Source organism: Coregonus lavaretus (assembly GCF_964263955.1).
Source record: "Coregonus lavaretus genome assembly, chromosome: 11".
NCBI lineage: Eukaryota > Metazoa > Chordata > Actinopteri > Salmoniformes > Salmonidae > Coregonus > Coregonus lavaretus.
In genome coordinates this window covers 5,912,205-5,928,231 of record NC_139998.1, presented here as the reverse complement: position 1 = coordinate 5,928,231, position 16,027 = coordinate 5,912,205, and the positions used below count along the sequence as shown (strand labels likewise).

Below are 16,027 nucleotides of genomic sequence, written 5' to 3'. Positions count from 1 at the left end.
TAATGTAAAGCATACTGTGTCCATAATAAGTATATAGGTTGAGAGCTTTTGTGAAAGAGCACAGTTAGAAAGATATGGCATATAGAAGCAAACCGGATGGACATCATGAAAATGATCGGAGAGGTTGAGGGTAGAGGAAGTTCATGAGTAAAAACAAACCAAATAGAATTATTGTAAAATTGACTGTGTCCAAAAAATGTATATAGTATGTATAAGCTGGAAGTAGAGGCCTAACCATTGTTGTTCACTAGTTTACTCCAATTAAGGAAGGGGTGGTGGGGTTGGAAAGTAATAAAGGGAAATATATATATTTTTAAAGGATATATATATATATATATATGTATGTATGTATGTATATATGCGAGAAAAAAAACATATGGGGGATTGGAAGTGATGCAGACAATTACATTGATGGAAGTTACAATCTATCTGCAATATTAAAGCTGATCTACCCCCCCCAAAAAAAAAACAAAAAAAAAACGTATCACCTAATTTGTTGTGTACCAATTATAGTCGTTGGGGAAATTATTACAGAAGGTATAAAAATGGAATAGAACAAGTACATTTCCTCAGGTGGAACGAAAACATGACCATGTTCCATGCATGCCTAATGAAATTAATGCGATATAGAAAATTGCAGGGGATTGAGCCAATTAAGCCAGCCAGCAGCGTGTGTTTCCTTGGAATATTGTCTATGATTAGGTGTACTGACTGATATTATCTATTGTATAGTTTATATTGATATAATACAATTTACAGTGCCTTCGGAAAGTATTCAGACCACTTGACCTTTTAAACATTTTGTTACTTTACAGCCTTATTCTAAAATTGATTACATTGTTTCCCCCTCATCAATCTACACACAATACCCCATAATGACAAAGCAAAAATAGGTTTTTAGAATAATATTAATAAAAAACGAATATGAAATATCAAATTTACATAAGTATTCAGACCCTTTACTCAGTACTTTGTTGAAGCACCTTTGACAGTGATTACAGCATCGAGTCTTCTTGGGTATGATGCTACAAGCTTGGCGCACCTGTATTTGGGGTGTTTCTCCCATTCTTCTCTGTAGATCCTCTCAAGCTCTGTCAGGTTGGATGGGGAGCGTTGCTGCACAGCTATTTTCTGGTCTCTCCAGAGATGTTAGATGGGGTTCATGTCCGGGCTCTGGCTGGGCCACTCAAGGACATTCAGAAACTTGTCCCGAAGCAACTCCTGCGTTGTCTTGGCTGTGTGCTTAGGGTTGTTGTCCTGTTAGAAGGTGAACCTTTGCCCCAGTCTGAGGCCCTGAGCGCACTGGAGCAGGTTTTCATCAAGGATCTCTCTGTACTTTGCTCTGTTCATCTTTGTCTCGATCCTGACTAGTCTCCCAGTCCCTGCCACTGAAAAACATCCCCACAGCATGATGCTGCCACAACCATGCTTCACTATAGGGATGGCGCCATGTTTCCGCCAGATGTGACGATTGGCATTCAGGCCAAAGAGTTCAATCTTGGTATCATCAGACCAGAGAATCTTGTTTCTCATGGTCTGAGAGTCTTTAGGTGCCTTTTGGCAAACTCCAAGTGGGCTTTCATGTGCCTTTTACTGAGGAGTGGCTTCCGTCTGGCCACTCTTACCATAAAGGCCTGATTGGTGGAGTGCTGCAGAGATGGTTGTCCTTCTGGAAGGTTCTTCCATCTCCACAGAGGAACTCTAGAGCTCTGTCAGAGTGACCATCGGGTTCTTGGTCACCTCCCTGACCAAGGCCCTTCTCCCCCAATTGCTCAGTTTGGTTGGGTGGCCAGCTCTAGGAAGAGTCTTGGTGGTTCCAAACATCTTCCAATTAAGAATGATGGAGGCCACTGCGTTCTTGGGGACCTTCAATGCTGCAGACATTTTTTGGTACCCATCCCCAGATCAGTGCCTTGACACAATCCTGTCTCGGAGCTATATGGAAAAACCCTTCGACCTCATGGCTTGGTTTTTGCTCTGACATGCACTGTGAACTGTGGGACCTTATATAGACAGGTGTGTGCCTTTCCAAATCATGTCCAATCAACTGAATTTACCACAGGTGGTCTCTAACCAAGTTGTAGAAACATCTCAAGGATGATCAATGGAAACAGGATGCACCTGAGCTCAATTTCGAGTCTCATAGCAAAGGGTCTGAATACTTATGTAAATAAGGTATTTCTGTTTACAAATATATATACATTTGCAAAAATGTCTAAAAACCAGTTTTCTCTTTGTCATTATGGGGTATTGTGTGTAGATTGCTGAGGATTTGGATTTATTTAATCAATTTTAGAATAAGGCTGTAATGTAACAAAATGTGGAAAAAGTCAAGGGGTCTGAATACATTCCGAAGGCACTGTAAATAATATATTTGTAGCCATTGAAGGAGATGACAAGTGTCCAGACTTTGTTCCATACCAGCCTGGAGTTTCACACCTGCGTCCTTATTGTGCTTGATCAACTGCTCATGTAAATGTTGGAATGGAATTTATTACCAAGATAAGTATTTGTATTATGAGTATAATTTCACTTCAAATGTGTGTCATACATTTTCTACAAATCTCATATTAGTTGTCATAATAAATGTGAGCTGGGTTGTCATTATGCATTCACATGTCAAAATATGTCATAGTACTTACGGTCATTGATTGAGACACCATAGTCATTTGTGGGTTGATATTGTATATAGCATAATTTCTGGTCCATATCCTTAACCACTATCAAACAGAACAGCTGCATACAGAGAATCAGACGATGTGAGTATTATTGTCTCATGACAAATGTTATTTCCTCATATTCTATAATTAACAAGTGACCATGTGTTGAACAAACACTCTCTCTCTTTAGTACCTTTTCTTAGATGGCAAAACCCTGACTTCGACGGACCTGGTGAATTTAGGAAGGGGTATGTACAAGATTAAGGTAATTATTTATTTTCCCCTAGTTATTTATTTAAAAACGTATTATTCATTTTGGCAATATCTCTAGCAAATGTAGGCCAAATAGTTGTTTGTATTTGCCATTTTGAAACTGTTTCACCAAAAATGTATAAACAGTTGATCACCAAAAACAGATTAAAGGTAATGATCAACAAGCTTGTAGTCTAGCTGTGTTATCATGACAGTAACGAGCTGATAAGGCCATAAGTAAACAGGAAAACGCTCATCCAGGAGGCAGCGCTCCTAGTGGCCGGGGACTTTAATACAGGCAAACTTAAATCCGTTCTATGTCATTTTTACCTGCATATTAAATGTGCAACCAAAACTCTAGACCACCTTTACTCCACACACAGAGACGCATACAAAGCTCTCCCTCACCCTCCATTTGGCAAATCTGACCATAACTCTATCCTCCTGATTCCTGCTTATAAGAAAAAACTAAAGCAGGAAGCACCAGTGACTCGGTTAATAAAAAAGTGGTCAGATGACGCAGATGCTAAGCTACAGGACTGTTTTGCTAGCACAGACTGGAATATGTTCCGGGATTCTTCAGATAGCATTGATAATTCCAGCTCTCACAGACCTGTTAGTTTTTCTTTAAGAAGCCCTCCTGTTCTCCACTCATTACCTGTATTAACTGCACCTGTTTGAACTCGTTACCTGTATAAAAGACACCTTTCCACACACTCAATCAAACAGACTCCAACCTCTCCACAATGGCCAAGACCAGAGAGCTGTGTAAGGACATCAGGGATAAAATTGCAGACCTGCACAAGGCTGGGATGGGCTACAGGACAATAGGCAAGCAGCTTGGTGAGAAGGCAACAACTGTTGGCGCAATTATTAGAAAATGGAAGAAGTTCAAGATGACGGTCAATCACCCTCGGTCTGGGGCTCCATGCAAGATCTCACCTCGTGGGGCATCAATGATCATGAGGAAGGTGAGGGATCAGCCCAGAACTAAACGGCAGGACCTGGTCAATGACCTGAAGAGAGCTGGGACCACAGTCTCAAAGAAAACCATTAGTAACACACTACGCCGTCATGGATTAAAATCCTGCAGCGCACGCAAGGTCCCCCTGCTCAAGCCAGCGCATGTCCAGGCCCGTCTGAAGTTTGCCAATGACCATCTGGATGATCCAGAGGAGGAATGGGAGAAGGTCATGTGGTCTGATGAGACAAAAATAGAGCTTTTTGGTCTAAACTCCACTCGACGTGTTTGGAGGAAGAAGAAGGATGAGTACAACACCAAGAACACCATCCCAACCGTGAAGCATGGAGGTGGAAACATCATTCTTTGGGGATGCTTTTCTGCAAAGGGGACAGGACGACTGCACCGTATTGAGGGGAGGATGGATGGGGCCATGTATCGCGAGATCTTGGCCAACAACCTCCTTCCCTCAGTAAGAGCATTAAAGATGGGTCGTGACTGGGTCTTCCAGCATGACAATGACCCGAAACACACAGCCAGGGCAACTAAGGAGTGGCTCAGTAAGAAGCATCTCAAGGTCCTGGAGTAGCCTAGCCAGTCTCCAGACCTGAACCCAATAGAAAATCTTTGGAGGGAGCTGAAAGTCTGTATTGCCCAACGACAACCCCAAAACCTGAAGGATCTGGAGAAGTTCTGTATGGAGGAGAGGGCCAAAATCCCTGCTGCAGTGTGTGCAAACCTGGTCAAGACCTACAGGAAACATATGATCTCTGTAATTGCAAACTAAGGTTTCTGTACCAAATATTAAGTTCTGCTTTTCTGGTGTATCAAATACTTATGTCATGCAATAAAATGCAAATTAATTACTTAAAACTCATACAATGTGATTTTCTGGATTTTTGTTTTACATTCCGTCTCTCACAGTTGAAGTGTACCTATGATAAAAATTACAGACCTCTACATGCTTTGTAAGTAGGAAAACCTGCAAAATCGGCAGTGTATCAAATACTTGTTCTCCCCACTGTATGTAGCTTCTTAGTGCTATGTAGCTTCTTTGAGCAGTATTTGGACAGTGACACATTTTTTGTTGTTTCGGCTCTGTACTCCAGGACTTTGGATTTGAAATGATACAATGTGGGTGAACCATTTAGAAATTACAGCACTTTTTGTACATGTTCCCCCCCATTTTAGGGAACCAAAAGTATTTGGACAAGTTCACTTATATGTGTAGTAAAAAGTTAAGTATTTGGTCACATATTCATAGCACAGAATGACTACATCAAGGTTGTGACTCTACATATTTGTTGGATGCTTTTGCTGTTTGTTTTAGTTGTGTTTCAGATTATTTTGTGCCCGATAGAAATGAATGATAAATAATGTATTGTGTCATTTTGGAGTCACTTTTATTGTAAATAAGAATAGGATATGTTTCTAAACACTTCTACATTAATGTGAATACTACCATGATTACGGATAATCCCGAATGAATCGTTAATAATGATGAGTGAGAAAGTTACAGACGCACAAATATCATACCTCCAAGACATGCTAACCTCTCACCATTACAATAACAGGGGAGGTTAGCATTTTTGGGGGGGTATGATATTTGTGCGTCTATAACTTTCTCACTCATCATTATTCACGATTCATTCAGGATTATCCGTAATCATGGTAGCATCCAGATTAATGTAAAAGTGTTTAGAAACATATTCTATTCTGCACTTTAACCTCATAGTCATTGTCCAAAGTGCTGGAGTACAGAGCCAAAGCAACAGAAAATGTGTCACTGTCCCAATATTTTGGGAGCTCACTGTATGTGCCCCTTGTCATAGTTTGTCTGTGTGTTTAGACATGCAATATCTAACTCCCGTTCCTCTATTATTCTCTCTCTGTCTATAGGTCCTGGATTTCTTGGCTATAGGTGTGTATGAGCTGGCAGCCATCAGTCAGAGAAGGATTGAGCGGCTGTGTAACCCCACTCTCAGTGAGCTGCCAGCCTTCCTAGTCAATGGATTCATGATCGCACACTGCACCGCCACTTCCCTGGGTTAGTGTACGATGGCTTACATACAGAATACTATACTTCCCCTACATTTCTGAACTAGCCTTGTCCTGGATCTGTTTGTGTTGTATAGCCAACTCCTATGCCAAACAACAACTATAGGAGTTGGCAAGACAGCACAACGAGAATACCATGAGACTTCCATTTGTTTTATTTAATTAGGAGATTCCCTTTTGGCCAATTCCCAATCCCTATTCCCAATAGGTTGCTCCTAAATTCATCCATAACCTTTCATTAAACTGTATATCCTCTTCCCTTGTGTAGTTTCAGAGAACAAGGTGCTGTGCCACCCGTCTTCAGTGGATTTCCTGTCCACAGAGGACCACGTGTCCATGGGAGGCTGGGCTGCTAGAAAGGCCTTGAGGGTAGTGGAACACGTGGAACAAGGTAAGAAACTAACCATTCATTTGGACTTGATACAGTAGATATTCATCTTTTGAATATTTGTTACTGTTGAAAGTAAGCAATATTTAAATACTAGATATTAATTAATTAGTTACAGTTGAAGTCGGAAGTTTACATACACTTAGGTTAAAGTCATTAAAACTAGTTTTTCAACCACTCCACAAATTTCTTGTTAACAAACTACAGTTTTGGCAAGTCGGTTAGGACATCTACTTCGTGCATGACACAAGTAATTTTTCCAACAATTGTTTACAGACAGATTATTTCACTTATAATTCACTGTATCACAATTCCAGTGGGTCAGAAGTTTACATACACTAAGTTGACTGTGCCTTTAAACAGCTTGGAAAATTCCAGAAAATGTTGTCATGGCTTTAGAAGCTTCTGATACGCTAATTGACATAATTTGAGTCAATTGGAGGTGTACCTGTGGATGTATTTCAAGGCCTACCTTCAAACTAAGTGCCTCTTTGCTTGACATCATGGAAAAATCCAAAGAAATCAGCCAAGACCTCAGAAAAAAATTGTAGACCTCCACAAGTCTGGTTCATCCTTGGGAGCAATTTCCAAACGCCTGAAGGTACCACGTTTATCTGTACAAACAATAGTACGCAAGTATAAACACCATGGGACCACGCAGTCGTCATACCCCTCAGGAAGGAGACTCGTTCTGTCTCCTAGAGATGAACGTACTTTGGTGCGAAAAGTGCAAATCAATCCCAGAACAACAGCAAAGGACCTTGTGAAGATGCTGGAGGAAACAGGTAAAAAATGATCTATATCCACAGCAAAACAAGTCCTATATCGACATAACCTGAAAGGCCGCTCAGCAAGGAAGAAGCCATGGCTCCAAAACCGCCATAAAAAAGCCAGACTACGGTTTGCAACTGCACATGGGGACAAAGATCGTACCTTTTGGAGAAATGTCCTCTGGTCTGATTAAACAAAAATAGAACTGTTTGGCCATAATGACCATCATTATGTTTGGAGGAAAAAGGGGGTTGCTTGCAAGCCGAAGAACACCATCCCAACCGGGAAGCACGGGGGTGGCAGCATCATGCTGTGGGGGGTGCTTTGCTGCAGGAGGGACTGGTGCACTTCACAAAATAGATGGCATCATGAGGAAGGAACATTTTGTGGATATATTGAAGCAACATGTCAAGACATCAGTCAGGAAGTTAAAGCTTGGTCGCAAATGGGGTTTCCAAATGGATAATGACCCCAAGCATACTTCAAAAGTTGTGGCAAAATGGCTTAAGGACAACAAAGTCAAGGTATTGGAGTGGCCATCACAAAGCCCTGACCTCAATCCTATAGAAAATGTGTGGGCAGAACTGAAAAAGCATGTGCGAGCAAGGAGGCCTACAAACCTGACTCAGTTACACCAGCTCTGTCAGGAGGAATGGGCCAAAATTCACCCAACTTATTGTGGGAAGCTTGTGGAAGGCTACCCGAAACGTTTGACCCAAGTTAAACAATTTAAAGACAATGCTACCAAATACTAATTGAGTGTATGTAAACTTCTGACCCACTGGGAATGTGATGAAATAAATAAAAGCTGAAATAAATCATTTCTTAAAATAAAGTGGTGATCCTAACTGACCTAAGAGAGGGAATTTTTACTAGGATTAAATCTCAGGAATTGTGAAAAACTGAGTTTAAATGTATTTGGCCAAGGTGTATGTAAACTTCCGACTTCAACTGTTCCTGTCAGATTTTCTCTCTAATTCACACATAAATATTGGTTTGGCTGGGTTCATACACAAAGCAGCAAAAATAAGGAAATCATTTAATTTGTTCCAGCCTGGGCTGGGGCATGCATGTCTGCACAAGGTTTCAATTGTTTGTTGAATAGAATTCCCACCACGAGCTGTGTGTATCAAATTGATCACTCATTCAAAACCTCAACGTTATCTGCTTTTGATCAGAGTAGTATTATGGTCATGTCAATAGTGAGCAGCAAACAATGGAAGTTAATAAGGATCATACTGATGTTTATGTAGTAGAAGGGTTGTTCAACTTACAGTGGTTGCAAAAGTATTCACCCCCCTTGGCATTTTTCCTATTTTGTTGCCTTACAACCTGGAATTAAAATGGTTTTTTGGGGGGTTTGTATCATATGATTTACACAACATGCCCACCACTTTGAAGATGCCAAATATTTTTTCTTGTAAAAAATAAAAAAATAAAAACTTGAGCGTGCATAACTATTCACACACCTATTTAAATGTTTCCCCTTAAACCACTCAAGTGTTGCTTTAGCAGTATGCTTAGGGTCATTGTCCTGCTGGAAGGTGAACCTCCGTCCCAGTCTCAAATCTCTGGAAGACTGAAACAGGTTTCCCTCAAGAATTTCCCTGTATTTAGCGCCATCCATCATTCCTTCAATTCTAACCAGTTTCCCAGTCCCTGCCAATGAAAACATCCCCACAGCATGATGCTGCCACCACCATGCTTCACTGTGGGGATGGTGTTCTCGGGGTGATGAGAGGTGTTGGGTTTGCGCCAGAATGCTCAATTTTAGTCTCATCTGACAAGAATACCTTCTTCCATATGTTTGGGGAGTCTCCCACATGCCTTTTGGCGAACACCAAATGTGTTTGCTTATTTTTTTCTTTAAGCAATGGCTTTTTTCTGGCCACTCTTCCGTAAAGCCCAGCTCTGTGGAGTGTACGGCTTAAAGTGGTCCTATGGACAGATACTCCAATCTCTGCTGTGGAGCTCCTTCAGGGTTATCTTTGGTCTCTTTGTTGCCTCTCTGATTAATGCCCTCCTTGCCTGGTCCGTGGGTTTTGGTGGGCAGCCCTCTTTGGTGGGCAGCCCATTTTTTAATAATGGATTTAATGGTGCTCCGTGGGATGTTCAAAGTTTAGGATATTTTTGTATAACCCAACCCTGATCTGTACTTCTCCACAACTTTGTCCCTGACCTGTTTGGAGAGCTCCTTGGTCTTCATGGTGCCGATTGCTTGGTGTTACCCCTTGCTTAGTGGTGTTGCAGACTCTGGGGCCTTTCAGAACAGGTGTATATATACTGAGATCATGTGACACTTAGATTGCCCCCTCAATGTCCAGAAGAGGTGGAGGGACCTCCCAAACCTCAGATTCCTGGAGCGGACCAGCCACCACCAGCCTGAGGAGAGACACATGAAACGAGGGGTTAATACGGTAATCAGGGGGAAGTAATAACCTATAGGTCACCTCGTTGATTCTCCTAAGGACTTTGAACGGCCCCACAAATCGCGGGCTCAGCTTCCGGCAGGACAGGCGAAGGGGCAGATTCTGGGTCGAGAGCCAGACCCGATCCCCCGGTACGAAGACCGGGGCCTCACTGTGGTGGCCTTCTGACAACGCACGGCGCGTTGGAGGTGAACGTGGGCAGCGTCCCACATCTCCTCCACGCGCCGAAACCAGTCATCCACCGCAGGAGCCTCGGTCTGGCTCTGGTGCCACGGTGCCAGAACCGGTTGGTAACCTAAAACACATTGGAATGGCATTAGGTTAGTAGAGGAGTGGCGGAGAGAGTTATGGGCATATTCTGCCCATGCCAAGAACACCCACCACTCCCCCGGCCTGTCCTGGCAGGAGGACCGCAGGAACCTACCCACATCCTGATTTACCCGTTCCACCTGCCCATTAGACTCGGGGTGGAACCCAGAGGTCAGGCTGAAGAGACCCCCAGACGTTCCATGAACGCCTTCCAGACTTTGGATGTGAGCTGGGGACCTCGGTCAGACACTATATCCTCTGGTACCCCGTAGTGCCGGAAGACATGTGTAAACAGGGCCTCCGCAGTTTGCAGGGCCGTGGGGAGACCGGGCAGAGGAAGGAGGCGGCAGGCCTTTGAAAAGTGGTCCACAACGACCAGGATGGTGGTGTTACCTTGGGAGAGGGGAAGATCAGTCAGGAAATCAACACTTAGGTGAGACCATGGTCGTTGTGGAATTGGTAAAGGTTGTAACTTACCCACTGGGAGGTGCCTAGGTGCCTTACTCTGGGCCCACACCGAGCAGGAGACACACACCCTCACGTCCTTAGCCAAGGTAGGCCACCAGTACTTTCCGGTCAGGCAGCGCACTGTACGACCGATACCTGGGTGACCAGAGGAGGGTGACGTGTGTGCCCAGTAGATCAGACGATCACGGATAAGAGCAGGCACGTACCGCAGCCCAGCTGGACACTGAGGTGGAGATGGATCTGTGCGTAATGCCTGCTCAATATCGACATCCATCGCCCATACTACCGGCGCCACAATGCAGGAAGCCGTGAGTATGGGGGTGTTGTCTCTGGGCCTCTTCTCTGTGTCATACAGCCGTGACAATGTGTCTGCCTTCACGTTCTTCGTACCCGGGATGTATGACAGTGAAAAATCAAACCGGGTGAAGAATAGGGCCCACCTGGCCTGGCGAGGATTCAGCCTCCTCGCTGCCTGGAAGTACTCCAGGTTACGGTGGTCCGTCCAGACGAGGAAAGGGTGTTTCGCCCCTTTGAGCCAATGCCTCCACACGGTAAAGGCTCGGACAACAGCCAACAGCTCCCGATCACCAACGTCATAGTTCTCTGCCGGGCCGAGCTTCTTAGAGAAGAAGGCACAGATGCGGAGCTTGGGTGGCGTGCCCGAGCGTTGAGATGGGACAGCGCCTATCCCTGCCTCGGACGCATCCACCTCCACTATGAAGGGTAGTGATGGATCGGGATGGGCCAGTACCGGGGCTGAGGTGAACAAACCCCTCAGTTTCCTGAAGGCCAGGTCAGCCTCAGCAGACCAGCGGAGCCGGGACGGCCCACCCTTCAACAGAGATGTAATGGGAGCTTGTTCAGTGGTCGATAATCAATGCAAGGGCGCAGACCACCGTCTTTCTTCTTCACAAAGAAGAAACTTGAGGAGGCGGGTGAAGTGGAAGGACATACAGTGGGGAAAAAAAGTATTTAGTCAGCCACCAATTGTGCAAGTTCTCCCACTTAAAAAGATGAGAGAGGCTTGTAATTTTCATCATAGGTACACGTCAACTATGACAGACAAATTGAGAAAAAAAATCCAGAAAATCACATGGTAGGATTTTTTATGAATTTATTTGCAAATTATGGTGGAAAATAAGTATTTGGTCACCTACAAACAAGCAAGATTTCTGGCTCTCACAGACCTGTAACGTCTTCTTTAAGAGGCTCCTCTGTCCTCCACTCGTTACCTGTATTAATGGCACCTGTTTGAACTTGTTATCAGTATAAAAGACACCTGTCCACAACCTCAAACAGTCACACTCCAAACTCCACTATGGCCAAGACCAAAGAGCTGTCAAAGGACACCAGAAACAAAATTGTAGACCTGCACCAGGCTGGGAAGACTGAATCTGCAATAGGTAAACAGCTTGGTTTGAAGAAATCAACTGTGGGAGCAATTATTAGGAAATGGAAGACATACAAGACCACTGATAATCTCCCTCGATCTGGGGCTCCACGCAAGATCTCACCCCGTGGGGTCAAAATGATCACAAGAACGGTGAGCAAAAATCCCAGAACCACACGGGGGGACCTAGTGAATGACCTGTAGAGAGCTGGGACCAAAGTAACAAAGCCTACCATCAGTAACACACTACGCCGCCAGGGACTCAAATCATGCAGTGCTAGACGTGTCCCCCTGCTTAAGCCAGTACATGTCCAGGCCCGTCTGAAGTTTGCTAGAGTGCATTTGGATGATCCAGAAGAGGATTGGGAGAATGTCATATGGTCAGATGAAACCAAAATAGAACTTTTTGGTAAAAACTCAACTCGTCGTGTTTGGAGGACAAAGAATGCTGAGTTGCATCCAAAGAACACCATGCCTACTGTGAAGCATGAAGGTGGAAACATCATGCTCTGGGGCTGTTTTTCTGCAAAGGGACCAGGACGACTGATCCGTGTAAAGGAAAGAATGAATGGGGCCATGTATCGTGAGATTTTGAGTGAAAACCTCCTTCCATCAGCAAGGGCATTGAAGATGAAACGTGGCTGGGTCTTTCAGCATGACAATGATCCCAAACACACCGCCCTGGCAACGAAGGAGTGGCTTCGTAAGAAGCATTTCAAGGTCCTGGAGTGGCCTAGCCAGTCTCCAGATCTCAACCCCATAGAACATTTTTGGAGGGAGTTGAAAGTCTGTGTTGCCCAGCGACAGCCCCAAAACATCACTGCTCTAGAGGAGATCTGCATGGAGGAATGGGCCAAAATACCAGCAACAGTGTGTGAAAACCTTGTGAAGACTTACAGAAAACGTTTGACCTGTGTCATTGCCAACAAAGGGTATATAACAAAGTATTGAGAAACTTTTGTTATTGACCAAATACTTATTTTCCACCATAATTTGCAAATAAATTCATTAAAAATCCTACAATGTGATTTTCTGGAGAAAATAATTCTCATTTTGTCTGTCATAGTTGACGTGTACCTATGATGAATATTACAGGCCTCTCTCATCTTTTTAAGTGGGAGAACTTGCACAATTGGTGGCTGACTAAATACTTTTTTTCCACACTGTATATACCCCTGGCGCAGGGACTCGGCGACGTATGTTTCCATAGCCGCCGTTTCAGCCTGCGACAGGGTGTACACATGACTCCTGGGAGGTACAGCGTCTACCCGGAGGTTTATCGCGCAATCCCCCACCCGATGAGGTGGTAACTTGGTAGCCTGTGTTTTAGAGAATGCGTGCGCCAAATCGAGGTATTCGGGGGGAATGTGCACGGTGGAGGTACTGTCTGGACTTTCCACCGTGGTTGCACCAACGGAAATACCTAGACACCTACCCTGACACTCTCGCGACCACCCCGTGAGAACCCTCTGCGGCCATGAGAAGGTGGGGTTGTGGAGTGCTAACCAAGGGAGACCTAATACCACAGGGAAAGCAGGAAACTCAATAATATAAAAAGTGACCTGCTCACAATGAGTCTCCTGGGTAATCATGGTGACTGGTGCAGTAACTTCCTTAACAAACCCGGACCCTAATGGTCGACTATCAAGTGCTCTGATGGGGAGTGGAATGGATAGGGGAACCAATGAAATGCCTAGCCGGTGTGAGAATGCCCTGTCCATAAAGTTCCCAGCTGCGCCTGAATCGACTAGCGCCTTACACTGGGGAACTACCATGTGATCGGGAAAGTAGATGGGTAGGAAACAGTGCGCAGCAGAGGGCTCTGAACGAGTGTGGGTGTTCGATACCTGGGGTGATGCGAGATTGCCCTGCCTGCCGCCTCCAGACCCAAAAGAGCGCTGACGACAACGTGTGGTGTACTGTCCCTTCTTGCCACCAGTGTGACACTGTCGCTGTTGTCCTCCGCTCTCTCGGATGGCGGTTCCACCCAGCTCCATCGGCTCGGGATCCGAGTCGGCCGAGGTGGGAACGGGCAGACCCCTTCCAGGACGTCCTCTGGCTGCCAGCAGGTTGTCCAAACGAATGGCCATGTCCACCAGTTGCGCGAAGGACAACATGGTGTCCCGGAAGGCTAGCTCCATTTGGACGTCCTCCCGCAGATGGCACCGGAAATGGTCGATAAGGGCCCGCTTGTTCCACCCGGACCCCGCTGCCAGAGTCCGAAACTCCAAGGCGAAGTCCTGTGCAGTCCTCGTCCCCTGCCTCAGGTGGACCAGCCCCTCGCCCGCCTCTCGACCTTCGGGCGGGTGATCGAAGACAGCCCAAAAGAGGCGAGCGAATTCCCCGTAGTTCTCCAACGCGGCTCCTCCTTCGTTCCACACCTCGTTGGCCCACTCCAGGGCTTTCCCCGAGAGGCAGGAGACGAGGGCGGACACCTTCTCCCGCTCCGATGGGGCCCGCCTGATGCTGGAGAAATAGAGCTCCAGTTGGAGGAGGAATCCTTGGCAGAGAGCCACCGTCCCCTCAAACTCCCGTGGTCGGGATATCTGGATCCCTCCGGGTGCTGGGGTGTGGGTGGCTGGATCCGGTTGGCCAGCTGGTCTCGACAGATCGGGTCCTCTCCTCTCCAGGCGTTGGACGACCTGAAGAACCCGATCCATCGCTTCCCCCAAGCTGGCCAGCATCATGGAATGCTCCTGGTCCCGTGCCACGACTCCAGGCATGCACTCCTCTCCCATTGACTCCATAGTTGCAAGGTGGGGGATTCTGTGAGAGTGTGATTTGAAGGAGTCAGGCGCAGGCGGGTAAATCACTGAATACAGAGTTTATTCCATAGGACACAGTTACGCTGGATAGCGCCAACAAAATACAGGCACATGGGGAACAATATCCCCGGAAATTGGGAAACATTGACCCAGTTACTTAGAAAATGTCCTAGGCTTACTTCTACTGACAGTAGATATTCTCTGTATGTAACTTTACAGTGATGCTGACAACAGCGGTATAGGAGTTCATACAAACAGAAAAAGATACAGAGTTAAAATACTTTTTACCTGTATGCAAGGTTTTTTTTGTTCTCTATTTTGGCATATTTCTGTGCATTGACCATTACTAAGAAATTAAAAAATGTATTCATGTGAATGATGTGTTATTTTGCAGGTCCATGAATGGTACATAACCTCCCTCTAACTCCCCCCCCCCCCCCCCCCCCCCGAGCTGCTAGCTGCCTGCCAGGGCATCGTGTTCCTCCACCCCCTGCGTACCACAACACCATTGGAGAAGGTCTATGACCTTGTACACAGCGTAGTCAAGTAAGGGAAACAGATCTGGCCAGTATGTACACATTGTAACACACATCTCAGTCCCCTGAAATTATTGAGCACATTGGTTAATATTTATCCAATGTCCCTCTTTTTCCTGTGACTCCTCTTCTCCTCATTCTCTGCCTCCAGTCTATTCTCCTCCCTCTTCTCCCTCACTCTCCACCTCCACCCTCTGTCTCCTCCTCACCCTCTCTGTCTCCCCCCTCTTCTCAGATCCTGGATCAAGGATAGGTTCATGTCACCAGACATTGATGCTGTCCATCGTCTTCTTCTAGACCAGAAGGAAAGTGTGTGGTCATTATAGATGTCACTCTGAGCCTATATTTATTCAATAAATATAAATATGGCCATTTAGTAGAACGCTTTTAACCAAGTTTGTGTATTTGATGTGATTTTTCAGGTGTGGAACGTGGCTCAGCCATACATTGAGAAGTATAACATGGAGTTCCTTCCTGAGTCCCACCCCATCTCTCCTACTGCTTTCTCATTGGATCCCCCGGCATCACCACGGAAACGAGACCGCCTCGAGTGAAATCATCGTCAATATCATCTTTGTTACAGTTCATATAAGGAAATCAGTCAATTGAAATAAATTCATTATGGATTTCACGACTGGCAATACAGATACCTTTAAAAAAGGTAGGGGTGTGGATCAGAGAACCTGTCAGTATCTGGTGTGACCACCATTTGCCTTATGCAGCGCGACACATTTCCTTTGCATAGAGTTGATCAGGCTGTTGTTTGTGGCCTGTGGAATGTTGTCCCTCTCCTCTTCAATGACTGTGCGAAGTTGCTGGATATTGGTGGGACCTGGAATACACGGTCGTACACGTTGATCCAGAGCATCCCAAACGTGATCACATTTCTGGGATCTTTTATTTCAGCTCATGAAACATGGGACCAACACTTTACATGTTGTGTTCATATTTTTATTTAGTATTGATAGAGCTTGATTTAATGTATTCAACTTTATTCAATTACTCATTTTTCAATAAATGATACTCATTTAATGCCTTAA

The 16,027-nt window shown here is 45.1% G+C and overlaps 1 protein-coding gene across 9 annotated transcripts in view; it reads left to right on the top strand.

Moving 5' to 3' along the window:
- The window catches only part of LOC311137383 (histidine ammonia-lyase-like), a 19,909-nt gene extending 3,882 nt beyond the window's left edge, over positions 1 to 16,027 (top strand). For 2 of the 9 annotated variants that reach the window (XM_084171842.1, XM_084171841.1), the window contains exons 2-6: positions 2,732 to 2,759; positions 2,851 to 2,925; positions 5,773 to 5,920; positions 6,200 to 6,322; positions 15,223 to 16,027. In XM_084171842.1, coding sequence (XP_084027968.1) covers positions 2,911 to 2,925; positions 5,773 to 5,920; positions 6,200 to 6,322; positions 15,223 to 15,284 — 348 coding nt within the window. In that variant the 5' untranslated portion in view covers positions 2,732 to 2,759; positions 2,851 to 2,910 and the 3' untranslated portion in view covers positions 15,285 to 16,027. Of the gene's footprint in view, positions 1 to 2,669; positions 2,760 to 2,850; positions 2,926 to 5,772; positions 5,921 to 6,199; positions 6,323 to 14,845; positions 14,870 to 14,936; positions 14,998 to 15,138 lie in introns of those variants that run through there. The other 7 variants (XR_014613946.1, XR_014613947.1, XR_014613948.1 and 4 more) reach the window with 7 other exon arrangements.